Source organism: Gouania willdenowi, chromosome 17 (genome assembly GCF_900634775.1).
Source record: "Gouania willdenowi chromosome 17, fGouWil2.1, whole genome shotgun sequence".
NCBI classification, from domain to species: Eukaryota; Metazoa; Chordata; class Actinopteri; order Blenniiformes; family Gobiesocidae; genus Gouania; species Gouania willdenowi.
In genome coordinates, this window is record NC_041060.1 from 1,222,407 (window position 1) to 1,245,580 (window position 23,174).

The window sequence follows — 23,174 nt, forward strand, 5'->3', positions numbered from 1 at the left end:
CACATCCCAGAATTCCATTGCCTGTTTTCAGAGAAGGGGGTCTCTTTCAGCAACATTTTCTTTACCCAGTCTTCTTTGAGGGCGACCCCGAACCACACGGGGGAGATTATTTTTCCCGTAGCCTTAATTGGACTATGTCATTTTTCGAATCCGGACTAAAAAGAACTCAAAACGTAAACATTGGAAGTTCTTTGATCGGGTTAGTTCGCCTCACGCTAGCCAAACAGCTATCGGTGAGATTTACGGCTTACACTCGTCACTCGTTCTTCCAGGTAGAGCAACTAAAAGCTACAAGGACCACTTTTAGTTCACAGTTAACAATTCTGGTTTGAAAAAAAAAAAAAAAACCCGTAGATTTAAGTTACGACGGGTTAACGCAGCCGAAGTTAGGCTCGGTTTTTTAGAGTGTGTTTCAGCCTGACAGGTTTGGCCTGTTTCATTGTCTCCAGGTTCCTGAAGCGGTGAAGTGGGTCTTCTTCTATTTATTTGTAAAGACACCCCGGACTAACATGGCGCACCACGACCCTTCTCGCGTCGCCAGTTCACAGAAAGCCCTAATGTTGGAGATGAAGAACCTCCAAGAGGAACCCGTCGAGGGCTTTAAAATTACACTGGCGGACGAGGCTGATCTGTACAACTGGGAAGTGGCGATCTTTGGGCCCCCAAACACTCACTATGAGGGGGGGTATTTCAAGGTAAGAACATAAAGCAGAAATGTTACCTGGTGATTTGTTAATGTATGCCTCTAGTAATATTTATATAGATTATAGGGCTGGGCGATATGGACCAACATTCATATTTAATTCAATTCAACTTTATTTATACAGCCCAAATTACAACGAAAGTAATCTTAAAGTGATATCAACATATACAATTCGTAATAAAAAAAACAAATCTACATGAACAAGCATTGGCGACAGTGGGAAGCAAAAAAGAAGGTCACGTGATAGTCAGTCATTGGTCGGTTTAAGTTGCATGACTGACTCAACCTTACCCTAAACTTAACCCTAAAAATTGTTGCAATATTGGGTTATAACCTAATCCTAACCAAAATCGCTAAATTTTTTCGAAAGAAGAAAAAAAAAATCCAAAGTCTATTTCTCATTTCTTTGCGAGTCAATATTAAGACTGTTGGTGGTACCGAATCATTGGCACATACCAATATTTAAATGGGGCTCTAGTCCAGTTTTTTAAATGACTACTCCTTCGTTAGATTGGAATGCAGTTTGGTATGAATACTCTATGAATGAATGTGATGAGACGCTCTGAGCCCTTTTTTTAAATGGGGCCCGGGGGACCACCCCCCATTTCCGGTTATTTCCAAATTTATGGGAACATAGTCGTGTGATATGTCGTTTCAAAGGTAATTCAATGTAGATTACAATTATGCAATGCGCAATAACCTTTTTTTGGCAATTTACATTAAAGTCATTTTCATATTTATTTGTGAATCAAATATTGCGACAGTTGGTGGTACCGAATCATTCACACATACCAATATATGAATGGGGCCCATTACTTCGTACGTGGGCACCAAAATGGGGCCAAAACATGTATTTGTTTGATCTGAGGGTCACATGATCCACATTCATGTCAGCATTAGAATAATAAGCGATCTGAGCATTAATACAGTAAAGAACAAAGTTTTTATAGTAATTTTGTGTGTTTTTCTGTCATTCTGTGTATGTTTGTTGTCTTGCTCGTTGTGAAGCATTCTGTGCATTTCTGTTGACCTTTTGTGTATTTTTACTATAAAATATATGTTTTTTGGAGTCATATTGTGTACAGTGTTTGTGGTGCCATTTTGCGTTTTTTGGAGTAATTTTTGTGTATTTCTGTTGTTGTTTTGCTCTTTTGTCAGTACTGTGGGTTTTCATAGTCATTTTTTGTGTTTTGTTCATACTGTCTTTTGTTGTCATTTTCTGTAATTTTTTTTGGAGTAATTTTGTGTATTACTGTTGTTTTTGTTCATTTTTGTAGTAGTTTTGTTTGTTTTTGGCGTATTTTCTGTGTTTTTCCTCTTGTCTTTTACTGTATTTTCCTGCAATGTTCTAATTCTTTGTATTTTTTTTAATGGATTCTTGCTCTTGTTTTGTGTATTTTTGTCATTTTGTACATTTATTTTGGGGGCTGTATAAGTTGCTTATTTCGGGGCTCAATCAAACGGATGTACATGCACCCAGTACCACAATGAATATGACTCATCTTGGTATAACATTTTAGGTGAAAAACTAGGGGGAAACAATAGCACTTCATCAGCTTTTGACTCAAAGAATGCATTGATATAATAATATTTTTTGATTGAACTTTTCTAGCAACATTTACATGCGTCTCTTATGTCATAGGCTCGGATGAAGTTTCCCATGGACTACCCGTATTCCCCTCCTACGTTCCGGTTCCTCACCAAGATGTGGCATCCTAACATTTACGAGGTATCGTATCATGTATAATTCTTTTGTTTTTCTGTCTCAGTTTATTGTTTACACATGAAACGGTTGTGTTACAGTGTAAAGTGTTTCTCTTTCAGAATGGAAACGTGTGCATTTCTATACTGCATCCCCCAGTGGACGACCCACAGAGTGGAGAGCTGCCCTCGGAGAGATGGAATCCCACCCAGAATGTGAGGTGAGTACCTGCCCTGTCGTCTCTTCTTTCTGCCTCCGCTTCAATAATTTACATCAACTTGCAAATTCCCATCAACCAACTCTGAATATTTTACACGTGCCTTAGCCATGAAAATATGATACTAACATTTTAAAATCACTTTCACAGCGTCCTCTTCATTACCAATTAATTATTTATATATACATATATATAGTCTGCACCACCTGCATATAAGCCTTTTCACACTCTCTGAAATCTCGCTCTTGTTCAGTTCTCGGGCATGCGTTCAAAGGTTGAGAGGGATAAATTTGCCTTAACTGAAAGCGAGTTTAACAGAGATGTAGATTATTTTTACCGTTAGAACGTTCAGTTCTTGAAACATTTTTTGTGGAAACGTGGTATCGGTCTTTGAGACAGAAAGTCCAAGTCAGCTGCTGAAGCTAATGCTGCACACGAGCTGAAAATTCAGGTTTTTTCCTGACTTTTCAAACTGTTTCACTTATCGGCCTGTTTAGGGTCCATCAGGTGCACTTCCTTCAAATTTGTAAATTGAATTTAAATAAATGCTTAATAAAAATAATCATGGCCCTGGTTAGTGAACGGTGGACATTGTAGATTTACTTATACTGTCCTTTTCACACCCGGAAATCTCTCTTGTCCCATCAATAATAATTATAATACATTTTATTTATAAACGCTTTTTAAAAACTCAGACTCTTTAAAGTTGTTAAAATAACTGCACAAGTCAGAAAAAGAAACAAGCAATAATAAAGGTAAATACAGAAAATACATAACAATCATAAGTTCAAAGCTTGTGAGGAGTGTGGAAACAGATAATACTGCTTCTCCCATCAATTTTCAAAAGTGCTCAGATCAGCGGAAAGCCATTGTCCCCCAAGTCGGAATATGTTTGTCGTTCCCGGGTAGAGTCCAAATTGCGCCTCCCCTTGGAGACCCTGGAAGTCCCAACTTGTCGTTCAGAGACCAAGTCTCATCAATGTGAGAAGGAGTGTGGAAGGTTTTTCGCTTTGATACCTCTTCTCTCATCGGTTTTACAAAAGAGCTCAGATATCTGCATCATTCCCGGGTAGAGTCCGAATCCCTCCCGCTGGAGACCCAGGTAGTCTATGTTTTTGTGCACCGGGGGTCACCTGTGTGGAAGCGAGGGGACTGTCGTTGCTTCCATACTGCTGCTGAGCTGCTCCCATCGGTTTTTAAAAGTGCTCAGATCAACCGTAAATGACATCAGCTAAAACCCTGGTCCCTCCTCGAGTCCAAATGTGTGTAATATGAATAATGATGATGAGATATCCTTTATTCGTCCCACAAAGGGGAAATTTGCATTTCAGTTACATCTCGTCCAAGAAACATGAAAAGACAATCACATATAACATGGGAGGACAGGAGTGGGAGAACCACAAGGGCGGTGCCCTGTATCCTTAGAGGAAATATGGAAAAACAGGAGGAAAGGAGAGGGGAAAAAGGCAGATCCTACACTCTGTTCCCTTACGGCTGCACATAAGCCCATAAAAAACAATTATAACAAAACATGCCAGCGGCCACTGCATGGGAGGGAGAAGGAATGGGAGCCAAAGTAGGCATTGAAACATGATCCGTTCACAGTTCAGCCCAGGCGCAGATAACGTGAAACCACCTTGGGTAGATCTGAGTTCAGAAACAAAGTTCCAGGTGGTGTTGGTGGGGTGAGCAGGAGGAGGAGTGGACGGAGCGTCAGTCGACACAGCATCCTGGCGAACAGATGAACTGGCCTTCAACAGCTAGCTGTGGGGAACCGAATGTAGATAAGGAATTTGTTTTCGGCCGGCTGGCACCTAAAATGTTCCAAGCAGCCTAAAGTTCATCTCTCAGCAGTAATCCAATATGGTCGCCTTACTTGAATGCTGAACATTCAACTTCTCCAAGTTAGATTCCAACCCGCGCAGTCGATCCAAAGTAGCATTTTGCTTACTTTTGAATTTTTTTATCACATTTATCTGGCTGTTGAGTCCTGCCCAATCCATCAGAAATGACTGGCAGCCTTCCCAAAACATCTGCCGAAGTAATCCAGACTTTGTGATAAGTCAGATAACTGCCAGCTCCAATCAGCCGCATACCTGCTACCATAATTAATATCATGTAGACATCTTCCACGTCCTCAACGGAAAGGACGGACAGATGCACGTCCATTGTGTATCCAGCTGCAAATGTTCCGTTACTTGGACAAGATTATGTTGCAAAAAAGCTGAAAATAATGTGTTTTGTGTGTTTGTGTGCAGGACTATTTTGCTGAGCGTCATTTCCCTGCTGAACGAACCCAACACCTCCTCTCCTGCTAACGTGGACGCCTCCGTCATGTACCGCAAATGGAGGGACAGCAAAGGCAAGGACCGGGAATACGCCGAGATAATCAGGTACGAGAAATGTGACGTAAGCAGTTTTTCTACATTTGTGTTGATGTGTACAGGGTTCCCGCTGATCCTTAAAAAGCCTTAAAAGGCATTAGATTCATGAATCTAAAAATAAGGCCTTTATCGTCATTAAAATGTCTTAAATCAATGTTTCAAAAGTCTTAAATTGTAACAAAAAGTATGACTTCACGATTGTAATTAGTCTCCCATCTTAAAGTAAATGGCGACATTTGTTTTATATATAATTTACCATAACATCACTCAATCATGACAGAGGAACTGATTGCTGTTCATCTCTGCAGATGTGCGTCATGCTTGACGGAACTTTTAACAACATGGGGAAATGTAAATTTAACGGAAATTGCCTGTACAACAAAGATATTTCTTAATGGCTTTACATAAAGGAGCATAAGGCAGGATTTGTGAAAAAATAAATATTCATTTTACTTCTTTGAATGCTAATGGGTGATGAAGCGTTCTAAACCAAAGAGAATGAGTTCACACACATTTCTACCTATTGCCTTGAACAGATTTTGTGATACATTGTGTTCTACTGTTATGGGGCCGATTTCCCCGTGCAGTTATACAGATGTGATGTCAAATGATGCTAGTGTGTGTTCTCTACGGCTTGGAGAGACGTTCCAATACCAGAAATAAAAAAGAAATGAGAAGAAGAAGTCTTGGAGACTGAAAGAAAACGAGCACAGTGGACTAAACTACTGTTTGGTTCCACAGATGTACGCAGAGGCATGTGCACAGGTCTTACAGTAAACAGTCACTTGAACGGAGAGTAAATAAATAACCGTCACAGTTGGAGTGCAGATCTGGCCGCATTTTCTTGTCTGAGCCAACAGTGAAAACCTCATTTTTTTTCCTTAAAGAAATGTTTGTTTTAGTGGTAAACACCAATTTTATTAACAAACAACTGTTAATGTCAACATCAGATCAGCGCACCGGTAACATGAGAAAATGAAACACAAACGGGGGACACTCTGACACGATCTGACTGCTCACACTGCACGTCCATACACGACATGTCGGGGTCTTGGTCTGGAAATGCAAAGTACAAATTAGAACAAGGAGAAGAACTCTGAAACGTTGCCATTAAAACAGAAGAACCCAGAAGTTGAGAGAAACATTAGAAAGAAATAGCTTTAAAAAAAGAAAAGGCTGCAATATGATGGTCCAGGAACTGGCTGGACTGACGTGGGCAGTACAGTCCGTCAGTTTTGCAGTTGTCCTGCGGTGTTCGTGCATGTGCAGTGTGAGAGTTTGAGGTAAGCCGGTCCGTGGCTCTGCTTCCACAGTGATACCCTCACGAGGAGCGACGGGATTTCAAACATGTTTGATTTCCTTACGACCGTACGATTGCTGGTCGTGAGGTGTTAATCGCTTCTTGTGACCCCATGTATTCTACACAATGCACAACATGCGATTTAGTAGAGACTTGGCCAGATCCCAAAATAGACGCACAAGTCAAAAATCTGCTCAAAATGGGCCAAAAATTGCACAGTGTATGCTTGCCTTAATGGTTTTTATTCATTGTATTTTTGTTGTTGTTTTATAGATTTCTGGCTATTTTTGTCTTCACCTTTTGTGTTTTGAGTGATTTTGATTAATTTAGTCTGTTTTTTGGTGTATTTTATTATAATTTTGTGTATTTTGTGTGTTTACTTTGGGGGCCGCCAGTTGCACGTCTGCACTAGACGCTGTGAAAAATGGAAATTGTGCAGCATTTTTTTTCCCCAATTGTTTTTAATGTGAAGTTGGTCTTAAATTTAATTTCAAATGGCAATGAAAAGTCTTAAAAAGTCTTGAATTGAGTTTAACTGAAGCTGTAGGAACCCTGGTGTAACCTTTGTTTTTCCTCAGGAAACAAGTGGTGGCCACTAAGGCAGAAGCGGACCGCGACGGCGTCAAAGTCCCCACCACGTTGGCCGAGTACTGCGTGCGCACACGTATCCCAGCCCCGGACGAAGGCTCCGACATTTTCTATGACTATTACGACGACGACGATGACGTGGACGACGACAACAGCGAATGCTGCTACGACGAGGACGACGAGGACGACTCGGGCAACGAGGAGTCGTGACATGCTGCAAAAAAATAAGAAATGGCCGATCAAGATGGTTTACACGCAACTCCTTTTTTCCAACTCCCGGGTTGCCAGATAATCTTGGTGTCCAACCAAGAGCGATTTGAAGCTTTCCTCCAATCAACTAATAACAGAGCTTTTGTCTCGTCTGTGAGGCAGACACTGACCGCCTCGTAGCAGCAAGGTCAAAACTGGTAGGATTTGCACCAGCACACTCAAAAAAATCACTTCTTTTACAGTTTCTCCATCATCGTCACCTTAGAACCTTACTTTGAGGGGATACCACATCGTCCAGCTCTCTCTCTCTCTCTGTTTGGAACTGCTGCCTGAATGTGGTTTTTCAAAAAGTTATCATGCATGCTCAGAACATCTCTGCAAAGCTTCTCGTCTTCTCTTCAGTTTTAAACCTTCATCGCAATCCGTGACACAAAGAAGACTCGCCGTGACGATGGAGGACCAATGATGGGATTTTTGCTGTGTTTTTTTCCTGGTTCTCGTTGGACGCGTTTCTGTCATTTAGGAGTGTTTTTCTTTTTTGAAGTAGCTGAGATTAGGGAGTTACGTAAGAGTGATTATTATATTTTATGAGAATTGGGGACTGAACTAATTATTTGATTTAACTTGTATTCATCGGGGGGCGGTTGCGAGGACGGGGGGGGCCTCTCAGAGCTACCTGATGGACCCAAAGACCTGGGGCAGCGTGTAAAGGAAAGCCCAAAGCATTTTGATAAGTGTTTGTTGTACTTTTTGTTTTAAGGTTTCAAGTCTTTTTATTTAGTGTTTTCTTCATTTGTTTGGACATTTATCCACACAACTGATTTATATAGGTGAAGAAATTATAATTGGGAAAAGGTTTTAAGTAGGTTTTTTCTTTTTCCATTGGACCCTGAAAGGGAAACAAAAAGAAGCCGCTGAGATTTTACCGCTCTTTGTGCATGTGGGACATGGGGCAGGTTTTTTGGACGTTACGTTGAGAGAATCTGGGCGTTTTTCATTGTGTGTATATTTTTTTAGCCATCATCAATATTGATTGTTTTCAGTTTAATTGTAACACCACGCTGAATTTCTCAGGATAATAAAATCACAATCGGTAAAATAGTTTAGACGAGCAACAATGGGTTTTATATTTTTTTCTCCTTCTGGTGTTGAATGTGGGTTTACATTACAACCAAAAAAAAAACAAAAAACTATCACAGATATTCACACACAACTGTGTGTGTGTGTGTGCGTGCGTGCGTGCGTGCGTGTGTGTGTCAACATTTGGGGATCGTTATAAAAAAAAATAAAAATGTATTTGAAAACAATCTACAACTGTGTGTGCAGAATGATTTTATTTTAACATTTGTACTGATTCAATCTGTCTTTACACAAAGCAAAACTTTATGTTTTAAAGAGATTCTGATAATTCAGTGTATATTGGTTTTAAGCACTTAACACACTTTTATTTAATGCCAGTTTAAACTACAGTATTGTTAGCACTAGCTGAGTTTACACGTTCTCTCACTGGACTTTTAAATTTTCCAACCATTACAGATTTCTCCCACTGTCCAAAAACAATTTTGTTGGTTTCATTAGAGTTTCAAAATTGCCTCGAATCACAGTGCCCGTAAAAAAAATGGATGGATAGAGATTTTCATAGATATTGGTAAAGTTTAGTTTACTTTATTATTTTATGGACAGTTCCTGTTTACAATAAAAGGAGCAGCTTTGGTCTTTGTGGCTAATTTCCAACTGTATAATTAAAGATTGAAATACAATAATGACTACACAAAAACCATCAGTCATATTTCACAATATCACAGTATTATTTTTTTTTAGATTAGCCTTGAACTCAGAATATCACGTTTACATCTGATTGTAGATTTTAGTTTTACCAATATTTGGTTACAGCTAGTTTAATCAGAAAACACTGAATAACCAAGACTTGTATATGAGTATGATAATGGTATACAAACTCACAAACACGTGTCAATTCTTTTTTATTCAAAACAAAAACGAAAGATTTTTACCAAACCCAAAAATGTAGCCCAGGGTACATTTTTGATCTGCTTAGATCTGCTTAGTAATGATAAAAAACCTTGGATTCTACAGTTCCAGCTTAAAAAACAAAACACATCTCACATTAAGCATACTTCTACAAAGCTTACTGTCACAAGCATTCACTTTTCAAAATTATTACCGTTACACATTCCTATGTTTGCTTTTTAAAAAAGGGACATTTATTTTTCCCCTGCATTTTCACTTTAAGAAAACAATATAACCAGAACTATTTGGCAGTGTATTTAAAAAAAAAAAAAAAAAAAAATCAAATAAAACGAATGAAAAATATGAAAATTAGGATGTTATTTTTGCTTAGCTAGTTCTATAGATGTTGAAGGAGGAGAAGTTACATATTCAAAAAGCCAGGATATTTTTTTTCTTCTTTTTTTTTAAATTTTTTAATTTCATTAAATTTATTTTTATTTTATTTTATTTTATTAAATGTATTTTTTATTTTTTTATTAAATGTATTTATTTTTCATTTTATTTTATTTCATGGCGCCGCTGTTAAACTCGTCGCTGAATGATTACGTCATCAGCGGGAGCCCGCCGTAGAAAATTTCCTTGTCCGATCAAACACTAAATTTTCTGACACTTAAAGATTAAAAGTATTGAATTAAACCAAACTATCCAGTAAACATGTCTGTGAACTACGCAGCCGGGCTCTCTCCGTACCCAGACAAAGGTGTTTGTGGACTTCCGGAGGTAAAGAACAGCCGTTTGCGTGAAAGAGCTGTGTTTTGTTAGCATACATGTTAGCTACAGAGAGACGTAGCATAACGTAATATTCACAGATTTCGCACCAATGAACTTATTATAAGAACTTTGTTTGACACTAGTAATGCATTTTATATTTGGTTCAATGATGTGACACCTAAATATTCTGTCCAACTGTATTTGCTTTAGTTAAAATAAGGTTTAAAGGCACAAGAAAATACCAAATATGGCTATAGCTTAGAAAAAATCTTCAAAATTACTCTAAATATATTTAAATGTATCTTGTGCCCTTTTTAATTATGTTATAGTTCTGTATAAGATTTCAAAATATTACTTCATTTAATTCCATCATAAAATTAATGCAAACCTTGCCATATTATGCCCATTTTACTAAATATGTTGTAAATCCTTATTCGTCATTCACACATTTGTATGTTTTTAATTTATGTATGATTTTTACAAATACAAACCATAACATTATGACCACTGTTGGGTGAAAGGGAATCAAATTAACTCTAGTGCCAGATTTGCATGTATTTATTTATTTTTATTTCCATTTATTTTTTTTTCAAACCCATCATAATTGCTGTTTTCCTGTTCCCTACTCAAACCCACTAACATTTCTCATCAATTAAAAAAAACACTTTTGCTTGTCAGTGGTTATAATGGCGCTGTATAATTAGTCTCTGTTAAAATAGTTTGTTTGTTCTTTGCAGAAGTTTGACAGCCCAGAGGAGCTCAAAGCGAAGGTGGAGACACTCGCTGAGATGATTAAAGAATCTCAGTACTTTGTTGTTCACTCTGGAGCTGGAATCAGCACATCTACAGGCATTCCAGATTTCAGGTAAGAATCCATCCTCTATATCTGATCAGTTGATTACTAGGAGGCCTTAGCCTGGGACAAGTCGCTACAGACGGAACACTTTCCTCTCCTGCGGTGCAGTACGAGCTCATTCATTGTGATATCAGTTCATTTCTCTCTCAGTTGGAGCAGAGATGAATGAGCTCATCGCTGAATTTCCCTTGGAGATAAATGAAGTATCCATCTTTCCACATGTCTGCAACTCTAGCTTTGAGTTATTTGTTTACAGTTAATATCCATATATTAACAGTAGACATTAAAAAACAAACAAACATAACTTTTATTTAGCCAGGTTTCCCATTGTTGGCGCATGGTGTCTTAGTGCAGTGGTTTTGTGCCCATGGTACACCAAAGGACAAGTAAAAATCTGAAAGCACACCTATTGTGCAAAATAGTCTTTATAACACGGTATCGCTCATATCATGTACAATATCTGTAAATGTTCATACTTATTTACTAATGCCAAATAAAATGTAACAAAGACAACTATATTACTAGAGTAATTTAGTATATATACATATTTATTAACAAAATATTTAAAAAACAATGTAGGTATAGTGTTTGCCTCTGTATTATAAAGTGAGTGGTAAGATGTAATGCTCATGTCTGACCAGAGAGGGGCAGTATATGCTTGTTGTAAAGCATTAACCAAACTTGGAAACAGTACTAGTGACAGAAAATGAGGACAAAAACACTCTGGATGAAAGAAAACCTCTTTGTTGCTTTATGTATTAATGCACACATTGGTTATTATTCTAAATGCTGACTGCTGTAGGGCAACAGTACTTTTAACACCACCATTAATATTCCATGTATTAATTCATATGCTCAAAAACTGGAATAAAAACAAGAACAACAACAAAAACATATTCCATACTCAGCATTGGAGGTGTGATGAAGGCAGAAGCTCCCCACAGGTTCAGGTTACTTTATTTCCACTCTGATGGGGATTCCTGTTACAATGTCAGGCTACCATCCATAAAGAACAGCACTGACACTATTTGCCTGGACAAAAACATGAGAGGAAAGTGGTCCTTGTCACGCTACCTGAGACCACCTAACACGGGGGTTCTGAAAGCACATGAGCTGAAAAACTGGGACAGAAGAAGAAGAAAAAGAAGTCAGTTGCCTATGTCTGCAATAGACATTGATTTTTGTGTAAAACCCAATATATGAACAAAGCAAATCCAAATGTCCTTGAACACACATTTATAACAAAGCAATGCACTTTACGACATCAAGTAGAGTTGATTTGTCCTTTGAGTTTCACTGAGGACCCTTTAATCCAGCGTCAGTGAATCCTTCAACAAAGGTCGTATAAAGTCCAGCCCTTGATGGCACGAGGCCTGGATTCAAACACAAGTGGACCAAACATTTCGTCAGATCATCGTGATGTTGATCGAAACGCCAAAAATTGTAATCTTAAAAAGCAAATGAGTCATCGACCCTTCTGTCAGTCAGCCTGTGTTGACCTTGGGGTAGAACATCATCATGAATGCAATGTTAATGCAATCGCGCATCAGACTCCCTAATGTAATTTACATTCAAACAGCACACGACCCACAACCATCTGTGATTGAGACGAGGGGAAATCCAAACTATTAGGTTAAAATTGATAGCCAGGGTGACACCTAAACACAAATAAATAGGATATATTTTGTGGCTTTCATGTCCTCGGCCTCTTTTTTGTGGTAATAAGCATGTATTATAAGACATACCCCAGTAATCTGCCACTGCTGATGGGTGTTTGAACTGGTCTTTGCTGAGGAGGTGATAAATCATCATCCCTGCCGGTGGAAAAATCGAGCTGTTTAAGTTCAGACTGAAAGTAAAAGACCAGCCCAGTCCGTTTATGGCTGTATTTGAAGATTCCATTGGATGTTTCTCCTTCATCTCATACATAAAGGGAAGGTGGCTTGGTATAGATGTCAGGGTGGTGGATGGAGAGAGTGTTATCAGGACTGCTGGAGCCACCCAGAAGTGACTGATGGTCAATAACACAACAGACTTTTCAACTCAACACTTTAACGTTCATATTTTTTTTTAGCCATATTCTGTGAGAAATATCTCATGCTTTTATCCACAGTCAATTTTCGAGCCCTACTGATATTTTTAGGGCCCATAAAAGATATTGCAGGTTTTTATAAAACCAATAACCGATATATGGGTGAAATTTTCATTGGGTTCAACATTAGAGATGTTGAAAAAAAGATGTAGTCAGGGTTGGGTTCAACTGTTATTGTAATTGGTAATTAATTACAATTGTTATGTAATTATAATTGTAATCATAACTGAAAAAAATGTTGCTATTGTAATTGAATTATAATTGAGTTCAGATAATTGACTTTGTAATTGGCATGAAAATGTGATAAAAGCCTGAAATAGGACAAAGCGGGTCAGAAAATGGATGGATGGACAATTTCATTTCACACAAACCTGGGGAACCACGTTACAGTTATATGTATAGTTAACAATTATTAAAATATGTTTCATATCAACTTTTCCCACTACCTGTCAGTTCTCCTGATCCTTATTTTACTATTTAAACAAATACATTGAAATCGAGGTGTATACTAATATGTTCATGGATAAGGAATCCTAACAAGGTAATTAAGAAATTGCTGACTATTGTCCTCTGTTTGAGTAATATCACTAGATCAAGCCTTTTAATAATAATTCATAAAAAATAATTTGATTTAAAAGCACCTTTCAGGCCACCCAAGGAAACAAAATAATAAAAACAGTGCAATACATTATAAAACAGAATAATACAATGTTTTCTAACATTCCACACTACAAAATTAAATTAACTGATTAATCGGTCTGGCTCTACTAAATTGTATTTTCATCCTTTAAATTGTTCCTGTGGTATCTTCCCTTGTTAAGTTTACTGACAACAAGAAACGTTAGTGACGTCTTATTGATCCTAAACCCTTTTTGATTAATGGAATTGCATGCGACGCCACATCTGCTGCAGATCTGGACAGAAACCTCATGTTTGGACTTTAAATAAATAACCAAGAAGCCCCCACACACTCACCATCCCCTGTACCACCTACTGTGTTATAACCTGTCCAATTCAACTAATGCTTTACCCCCCGCATGTGTTCATCACTATGTTTGTCCCCCAGGGGTCCAAAGGGAGTGTGGACGTTAGAAGAAAGAGGGGAGTCGCCTCACTTTGAGACCACGTTTGAAGATGCCCGTCCAAGCCTAACTCACATGGCCCTCCTAGGGCTGCAGAGAGCCGGATACCTAAAGTATCTCATCAGTCAGAATGTGGACGGCCTGCATGTTCGATCAGGCTTCCCCAGGTAACGTCATCATCCTGTAAACTCTCTGGTTCCTTCTTTGAATTTCATTAGAAAATAGAAAGCTCTACTGGATAGGACAGAGTCATCAAAAGGTGATTTATTCTATTAAGATTGAAAGGTTTTGTTATTTAGAATGATTTTGCTGTGAAATTTAGTAAACATATTGTGTTATTCTTCTTTCTAAAAAATATTATTTGTTTTTTTTTATTAGTATTGAGGGTTTTTTCAGTCTTCTAATTTAAAAAAATATATACATTTTAATTAAATTGTAGAATATTCTTATATTTAAGTTACACTATTAGTTATTTTGCACTTTAAAAATAAAACTTTTTGTTTTCATTGGATTTATTGAGGTTATTTTTCACGGTCTTCTAATTTGTTCTTTATATATTCTATTCATTTGTAGAATATTCTTATGTGTAAGTTAATCCCTTTAAAAACAAAGTTTTACAAATATTATTTTTCATGTTTTTTTTATTTTCTTTTTATGTATCTATCTATAAAAGCAAGGAACGTCTGTGTGTGTGTTTGTGGAGCGAATATCTCCCCGACGCAGTGTCTGATCGACTTGCGCATTTATTTTTATTTATTCTATTTAATTGTAGAATATTGTTATATTTAAGGTATGTAACCTGATAATAGCCAGCTCCGTTTTTTCAAACCTACTGTAATGATCTCTATTTGAGTGATTTCACTTGATCAATCATTATCTAACACCATACTACAAAATAAGTAAAAGTATGTGAAATTTATGCAGATTTTTAATTTGAACTCAAAAAACACTTGTTTTGGCGAAAGTATAGTTTTCATTAATGACAGTTTTCTGTTTTTTTAAAAAAAACAACTTTTAAAACAGATTGACGGGATTTTATGGATAACCCAGTTGCATTTCATACGCATAAAATTCAAAGTGATGCATTCAAAACAATACGCTTGTTATTTGTGAACATTATCCGGTTGCTTTAAACAGAATTTGATGCGTTCCACTATTAATTTAATAACTTAGTTGAACAGCTTGCATAGATTGACACTGACGTAACAGCTTGACCTCCTTTCTTTGCAAAATAATTGTATTAAAAATCAGGAAAAAACCTACTAAGGTCGATACCTGATCATTGTACTGGAGCCAGATTACATGTGAGACACGTTGCTAGTCTGTCGGGGCTAAAATACTCCAAAATTAAACCACCTACACTCATAAATGTAAGAAATTACAGCCTTGACATCAATGTTTTAGGTTTGTGAGAGGAAAGAGGTCAGGTTTTCATGTCAGTTCTCACCATCACATCATATTTTAAACATTACATACTGAATTATTCTCTCAATTTCTCATTTCTGTTTGGAATCCTTAAACATCTTTAAAAGAGGAGCTCTGAAAATAATAATTTTTATAGATTTGCATGAAGTCAACAGATTCATTCATTGTAGAATCATGAAGTTACAGTATATATGCAGGATCAACTCTGCCACAATTAGTTATAAATAAATAAATATATACCTTCAGATATATGCCATACATAAATAGATAAATCACTTAATATCAAAATATATGCCATAAATGCTATTTATTTATTTATTATTAATACTTAATCCATATCCGAATTCCCGTTTGTCATGGAAAATATTCCTAAACTATTGCAATACTTTGACTTTTATCAGCTATAGAAGTTTTCTACTCTACTGTAAATTGTTGCTCTTATTCCCAGCCTCAGCTTTTTGTTATGCTGTCCATATGAATTCAGTGACAGTGATTTTTATTGGACTTGAAGCTCTTTTCAGTTTTGTCCTGATAATCAAGTGACTTTCAAAGTCACTGATTTGTTTTTCCCCCCTCGACCAATACAAATGTAATTATTCTGGGTTATTTATTTGATCAATTTCACCCTCTGTGTCATACTGATGTTGCATTCTAATACTAAATGGCTAGTGGTTTGAATGCTGCCTATTAAACACCCATTTATTAGATTAGACACAGTAGGTAAACTGTGTTGAAGACGTGGGATTTATGTCACTGTCCGTGATGCAGAGCCATTTAATTCACCTGCAGAGCTTTGGGTGCACGCGCACGAGTTTTTGTGTGTGCGTGCACCACGAGTGTTTGTGGCACCACAAGTTTTTGTGTGCGCGGGCAGCGTGTTTGTGTGTGCTTGCACCACAAGTTTTTGTGTGTGAGCGTATCAGGAGTGTTAGTGTGTGCGCACCACAAGTGTTAGTGTGCGTGCATAGACTGTGTGTGCTTGCACCACAAGTTTTTGTGTGCGTGCGCAACACAAGTGTTTGTGTGCGTGCGTGCAAAAATGTTTGTGTGCACACATCATGAGTGTTTGTGTATATGCGCAGAATTTGTGTACATGCGCACCACATGTTTTTTGTGCGTCTGCACCACGAGTGTTTGTGTGCGTGCGCAGAGTGTTTGTGTGCGGGCACCACAGGTGTTCGTGTGTGCGCACCACAAGTGTTTGTGTGCGTGCGTGCGGGTTTAAATTTACTTTATAGATAAACTGTGTTTTAAAATTGAATTAATTGATTAATTTGTTGACCAAAATAATCATTAGTTGCAGCTCAAAGCTTTACTTAAATATGCCCTGTAACAGCAATATACAATATAGTAGATAAGTAAGGTGACTTTAGTACATCACATTTATTATGCAAAAATTTTTTTCCCTCTTTATAAGAGATGCACACACAGTGATGCACCTGCTTTTTGAATTGGAGCACACAATGGGGTGTTTTAAGACCAAATAAGAACCCCTTATATTGTTACAGGTCTTTTGAATGTACCAGTATATGGCATAGTGTTATTTCTTTCTGGGTAAATGGACCAGGCAACAAAAAACAAGGTAATTAATGTGACCTATGTGACCAGCATTATGTACTATACTTCTTTGTTATGTGGGTCAATGACCTATAAGGATTTCACTGCATGATTTTTCATGAAATGTGCATCATTGGGCAAGGGTTGAGTTATTATTTTAAAAGAAATAAATACAGAAATACTTTGAAATCTTATACAAGACTATAACTAGATTCAGTGTAATTTTAAAGATTTTTTTCAAAACAGCAGTCATGGCCAGATGGTCGCACCACACTATATTTTCTATCTTTGAATAAATGCAGTAGCTTAGTAAGTAAAATAAAAATAAATCAAAGTGAGCATATATATACACTAATTTACTACATATGTGTATACATTTTTTTTATGCATTTAAACAATTTTTTAACTAAAAGAAATGCAATTGGACAGAATTTGGTCTGTTTTCTTTGTTGTTTTTGCAAGTATTTCCTTTGACATCACCAGGGCGATATATAAACTACACTTAAAAAAGTGATTTAAATCAAACTGCAACACGTCCCAATAAATAATAATTCATAATCTTGTGATATGAGCCTTTGTAGAGATAAAATCTGACTCCTAATATGATTTATGTTTCCTCTTCTGCTTTCAGGGACCTGCTGTCAGAACTTCATGGAAACATGTTTGTGGAGGAGTGTGAGAAGTGTGGCAGGTATGATCACACACACATTGTTTTACCTAAAACACACACAAATGTCATTCATAAAAAACACACAAGTATAAGTAAAAAGTAGCTCAATTAAATGGTATTTAAAGTGAAAGCTACAAAAAATGATGTGATACATTACGTTAAATCTGATTGGTCGGCTATGATGTAATACGTTACGTTTAATCTGATTGGTCTACTATGATTTGATGCATAACGTTTAATCTAATTGGTCAGCTATGATGTGACACATTTGATTGTTTTCTGGTTATTTGATTTTTTTGTAGTTTCATAACATTCGTTGATCATTTTTAAACAAAAATAATAATTAACTCAGGATTGGTTGGGTGTAGAAATGTAACAAATGACTTTTCTTTTAAAATTTTACTTTTAAAAAGTAAAATTACTGATTTATAAATATATTCAATCATAAATAAATGTCTGTTTTTGTACTTTAATGTTTGTGAATGTTCAGACAGTACGTCAGAGAAAAGGTGATCGGGGTGATGGGACTGAAGCCCACAGGACGTTATTGTGAGGTGGTTCGTTCCAGAGGATTACGAGCCTGCAGGTGACTCACGCTATTCAAAAAGGAAACATTTGGTCGCCTTTTATTCACTTTTCTTGTTTTTAAAGAGGGAAGCTGATCAGCACCATACTGGACTGGGAGGACGCTCTTCCTGACCGAGACTTGAACAGAGCTGAAGATGCGAGCAGGTGAGTCAGACTAACAGTAACCATATTCGCTGGGTTTCCATTACAGATTTTCGCAAAATAAAAGCGAAATTTCTAAATGTGAACAAAGTATAATCGCGCTTTGAACGTGTTTCGGGCAGGAACCTCGTAACTCCCGTGAAATCTCATCCCGTGAGACTTTGTTGCCAAAAGACGAACACTCAGAACTTTTTAACTCTCCGTATTCCTTTATTGTTTCACGTCTAATGTGGCACTAATAGTTTTAAAGTCTAATTCTAAGAAATGTCCCAATCTCCTCTTCTGTCCACACGTACCGCGCCATGTGGTCATGTGACATTCTGTGACGTGTAATTGCAGAAAAAGTGTTTCCATCACGCTTTTGCGACACATTTCAATATCAAAACGTCTGAAATTTCTCCTCATGAAAGTATCTAAACTTTTTAGTGATATTTGATTGTTTTTTTTATTGAACTATTTAGATTTTGCTCATTTCCAAGTGTAATGGAACCACAGCTAGTGATGCAACAAAAATTCAGCCACCGTAAAAAAAAGACTTTTCTTAACAAAATAACCCGTTAGTGTGTTATTTGTTCTGTAATTAATTAATCGCGATTAATGCAATAGAGTCCCAGCACTAATGTAAATGTGTGATATTGTCCCAAAACATGCATGTTGAGGCCTGATTTTAAATAAAGAGAGAAAAAGAAACAGAGACAGAATGCTTTCTCCATTTCTTTTTTTTTTTTTTAAAGGATTTTTTTGGGCTCTAGTGGCCTTTATATGACAGTTGCTTGACAGGAAAGGGAGAGCAGGGAATGACACGCAGCAAAGGGTCCCAAGCCGGGAATCGAACCTGGGACCGGCTGCAGGTGAGGAACTACAGCCTCCATTTATGGGGCGGGCGCTCAACCCACTGAGCTAAACACCACCCCGCTTTCTCCATTTCTAAAGCAAATTGCGTTTCAGAGGTGGCAGGATTTTATTAAAATGGTTGTTCCCAGAGTCAGAACAGAACTGGATGCCTTTAAATATGCCGCCCCCTCTTCATGGACCAGTTTCCAGATTTACATGAAACTAACAGATCTGGTCACTGTTGGATAATTTAAATCTTTGTTAAAGAGCTAGTCTTGGACAATGTGACTGTTTTTCATTCTGACGACTTGTCATCTTGTTTTGAGTTAATGTACTTCATGTATCATTAGTTTTTCATTATGTAACAAAAACATGAAAAACGAAAAAAAAAACACCCGTTATTTGATGTGTTTGAAAAAACAGAAAATGCCTTGTTTTTCAAATTCAAGGTCTTTTGCTTTGGTACAGAAAATAAAAAATGGAAAACTAACACCTTTATTAATTTTCTCCATTACCGATTGGCCAAAGTACGTGACCAGGAAGTGTACTCTCATCTGACGCTAACAGCAGTTCGACATGATAAGATCGCTGCTTCCAACTGTGAATCAGAAACGTGTCCTTTTCTCTTTAGCTGGTGTTGAACACAAAACCTCATCACGGACATTTAGGAAGATTTAGAGACTTCTAAATGTGTAACGATTCGCTTCCGGGTCACGTACTTTGGCAAATCGGTAATGGAGAAAACGAATAAAGGTGTTCGTTTTCCGTTTTTCGTTTTCTGTACCAAAGCAAAAGAGCTTGAATTTGAAAAACAAGGCATTTTCTGTTTTTTCATTTTGGTTTTGGAAACAAATATCAAATAATGAGTGTTTTTTATTTCGTTTTTCATGTTTTTGTTACATAATGAAAAACGAATGATACACAGATTTAATGTCTCCAGAACTGCTGGTTTTTTATGTACTGATGTATGAATATATTTATTGTTGTAACTTTGTCTGCTGCTGCCATGCCAGTCCCTCTTGAAAAAGAGATTTCTAATATTAATGAGGCTTCTACCTGGTTAAATAAAGGATATAATAATAAGCTGTTCAATGTTTCCTGCAGATTGATTAATGATATATACATTATACATCTATATCATTACAGTAAAGGAAGGTTCAGAGATTCCACCAAAGCGTTGTGATGCTCCTAATCAAACAGATTATGAACAACAGCCACAGTTGCTTGCTGGACTTTCTAAGTAACATTTTTACGCAAGTTTATGTTTGTTTTTGCAGAACAAAACTACAAATTATTCCAATAAGCCTTTTTTATTTGCTCGCTATGTTATAGTACAGAACAAGGGTGTCAAACTAATATTAGTTCAGGGGCCAAATGGATTAGTTTGATCTCAAGTGGGCCACAGATTTTAGGGTTAGGATAAAAAAGATCCATTTTAACATTATTGTGCTGTAGTTTTCAGCATCAGTCCCTGTAGGATCTTCACTTAAAAAAATGTGATTTTGTAATCAATTTTTGTGGAATTTTGTGGAATTAATCGTGTGAAATTGCAAGGTTTTTTTTTTTTAATTTTGATTTTTTTTCCATAATAAAAAATTACAGCATCCATGTGATATAAGTGTGGGAACACTTCAAGTTCATAAAAATATTGTGGAGTTTAATTGAATTTGAGAATATGAGATACCTACAACTGAATTATTTGTTAATTTATGCAATAATTCATTTCTACTGTCTTCTGTGGGCCAAATTGGATGCTCTAAAGGGCCGTATTTGGCCCCTGGGCCTTGAGGTTGACACGTGGTGTATGGAGAAATTTTCAAATGTGTTGTGCAACCTGTAGATATTAATTAATTTGCATAACGTTTGGAACCAAATAATTTGTCAAGATATGGAAACAAATGCAGGGTTCTAATTTGGAGAATCTAAAAAATACTTTTTGTCATTATTTTGTCCCTGGATGGATCAGTGCGTCTCATGCTGCAGTAATGTCTAATAATGATGAATCAAATTCATCTTACATTTTTGGTAAAAACACATGGATTATACCAGGGACGATCCAACAGTCCAACTCCACTTTCCTCCTGTTTTTTATCTCATTCCGTGCAGAGTTTCTCATTAAGACATGATGACAGAAAGCATCAGCATTTGCATTCGATCCCTCAGGCACAAAAGCTCCCCTCCTCCATCCATCAATTCCATATAAAGGGAATGCAGGTCCTCAGCAATGACTGATGTGTAACGTGAGCCCAATTGACACGTAATTTACGAGATGGAATTCGTCTTGACATCACAAATCTTCACTAATGAACTTGTCTAAGAGGAAATACGAAATAAAATGTAATCCAAAGTGTGCTGTATTAGAGATGAGCTTCCTGTTGGAGATGGATTAGATTGGGGAGGTTAGTGTCTGCTGAACTTGTTTCTAATGATGCAAAATAGTGTGTGTGTGATGGAACTGTTAATGCTCCCATTAAGTTTTCATTTGTAGAGTGGGCTCTCCTTTTTAAAGGGATCCTGCACTGTTTTTACAAATGTGGGCTAAAATCTTTGAAATATACTTATTAGAAGATTTATGTCTAACAAAACACATTATTTATTATTTATTTTAATTTTAATAACTTTTAAAAATAGGACTACTTTACAGTTTTAGAACCTGTGTTCCTCCATCTTGAAATCACGTGATTGATGATGTCACACGGCCCCACTGCCTGTAAACATCCCATTGTTTTCTATTGGAGTGAAACATTCAATGTGATCACAAAATCTTTATTTTTTTTTTTCATCTACTTTCTCTGTGTTTTTGTACTTTTGCATTATTCTTAATCATTGTTTGTGTGAAGCACTTTGGTCAACTCTGGTTGTTTTAAATGTGCTCTATAAATAAAAGTTGAGTTGATTTGATGATTTAATTTTCATTTAACTCCTAAGTCAGGGAAAAGAGGTGTGTTTAACGCGTGATTGAAATCACCCTCATTGTACAAATAAAAGTGTGAATTATCCTCCGTACACAGACGAGCAGACCTGGCTCTGACGTTAGGAACATCCTTACAAATCAAACCCAGCGGAGACCTCCCACTGATCACCAAGCGTAAGGGAGGCAAAGTGGCCATTGTCAACCTGCAGCCCACCAAACACGTGAGTTTGATTCAATCGTCGTCGGCCATCTGTGTGTGCAGCCCTACTATTTGGAAACCTTTATGCAGAGAACAACTACGACTAAGCTAGCCATTATCCACTCACTCTTCCAGGACAAGCATGCACACCTGCGTATCCATGGTTACGTGGATGAAGTCATGAAGCCGCTCTTAGATCTACTCGGACTGGAAATTCCGAAATGGGAAGGACCGACTATCTGTGAGAGCTCTACAGCTCCCCTCGATTCCACCACAGTCATCAAACCCGTTACTGCCCAGAGGAAAGTGAAAAAGGCCGTCAAGGAGGAGAGAAAAAGAGACGCATCAGAGCTGGAGAACGATAAGAGCACTGAGGAGCGGGAGGCTGTGTCGGTGAAGAGGGAAAAGCTGGAGTTGAAAGAGGAGAAATAGCCTCCGGTGATTTGTCCTGTAACAACATGCATCCTCTGGAAAAAAGAACGCTGGTTCTCTGGTGGTTTTAAGACACTTCCTTTTACACTGACATCAAACAGATACCTCCATCACGCCAAGCACTCCGAATCCCCGAGAGCATACGGGAATACAGTGGTGATGTGTAGGAGAAAGGCATTATTCATTGTTTTTTTATTAAAATGTGGCAAAAAGAATAAAGTTTGTGGACCAACAGTTACTGTAGATGGTGTGCACTGAATAAACTGATGACTTGAGTAGTTTTGAGGTAAAATGTGTGGATTGGCTCACATTTGGGTCCATAAATAAACTCAGGTTGCTTGTTTTTTAGTAAAATTGTCTCTTTTAGATATTTTTACTCGTTCACTGAGACTCAATTCAGTTTTTTAAACATATTTCTGTTTTGACAATAAATCTGTTGAATGATTTTGAATTCTGCACAAGGCCTTTGTGATAAATGTAGTGTGTGTCTTCTACCGTCATTTTTTTAATAGCTAGTGCAGTGCCTGTTGGAAGTATGAGT

General features: G+C 37.2%; 2 protein-coding genes across 3 annotated transcripts; both read left to right on the plus strand.

Moving 5' to 3' along the window:
• Positions 1 to 12: 12 nt before the first annotated feature.
• Positions 13 to 8,325, plus strand: LOC114478847 (ubiquitin-conjugating enzyme E2 R1-like). 2 transcript variants are annotated; one of them, XM_028472135.1, is made up of 6 exons: positions 13 to 272; positions 450 to 695; positions 2,346 to 2,432; positions 2,528 to 2,625; positions 4,881 to 5,015; positions 6,885 to 8,325. In XM_028472135.1, the coding sequence occupies exons 1-6, from the start codon at positions 135 to 137 to the stop codon at positions 7,102 to 7,104; spliced, it is 924 nt and encodes a 307-aa protein (XP_028327936.1). In that variant the 5' UTR covers positions 13 to 134; the 3' UTR covers positions 7,105 to 8,325. The 2 variants fall into 2 exon arrangements, with proteins under 2 accessions (XP_028327936.1, XP_028327937.1); XM_028472136.1 differs by having other exon boundaries at positions 13 to 233.
• A 1,329-nt stretch (positions 8,326 to 9,654) lies between these two features.
• On the plus strand, positions 9,655 to 22,857 carry sirt6 (sirtuin 6). The gene is made up of 8 exons (XM_028472132.1): positions 9,655 to 9,852; positions 10,581 to 10,708; positions 13,858 to 14,040; positions 17,487 to 17,546; positions 18,016 to 18,111; positions 18,177 to 18,257; positions 22,100 to 22,223; positions 22,337 to 22,857. The coding sequence occupies exons 1-8, from the start codon at positions 9,787 to 9,789 to the stop codon at positions 22,631 to 22,633; spliced, it is 1,035 nt and encodes a 344-aa protein (XP_028327933.1). The 5' UTR covers positions 9,655 to 9,786; the 3' UTR covers positions 22,634 to 22,857.
• The last annotated feature ends 317 nt before the right edge of the window (positions 22,858 to 23,174 follow it).

What these genes read in the sequence shown, in the direction of transcription:
- LOC114478847 (XM_028472135.1), top strand. Translation starts at nt 135, where the DNA reads ATGTCATTTTTCGAATCCGGACTAAAAAGAACTCAAAACGTAAACATT. An exon ending in CTCGTCACTCGTTCTTCCAG is followed by an intron (nt 273 to 449) that starts GTAGAGCAACTA and finishes CATTGTCTCCAG; the next exon opens with GTTCCTGAAGCGGTGAAGTG. An exon ending in GGCATCCTAACATTTACGAG is followed by an intron (nt 2,433 to 2,527) that starts GTATCGTATCAT and finishes TTTCTCTTTCAG; the next exon opens with AATGGAAACGTGTGCATTTC.
- sirt6 (XM_028472132.1), top strand. Translation starts at nt 9,787, where the DNA reads ATGTCTGTGAACTACGCAGCCGGGCTCTCTCCGTACCCAGACAAAGGT. An exon ending in GTTCGATCAGGCTTCCCCAG is followed by an intron (nt 14,041 to 17,486) that starts GTAACGTCATCA and finishes TTCTGCTTTCAG; the next exon opens with GGACCTGCTGTCAGAACTTC. An exon ending in AGAGCTGAAGATGCGAGCAG is followed by an intron (nt 18,258 to 22,099) that starts GTGAGTCAGACT and finishes CTCCGTACACAG; the next exon opens with ACGAGCAGACCTGGCTCTGA.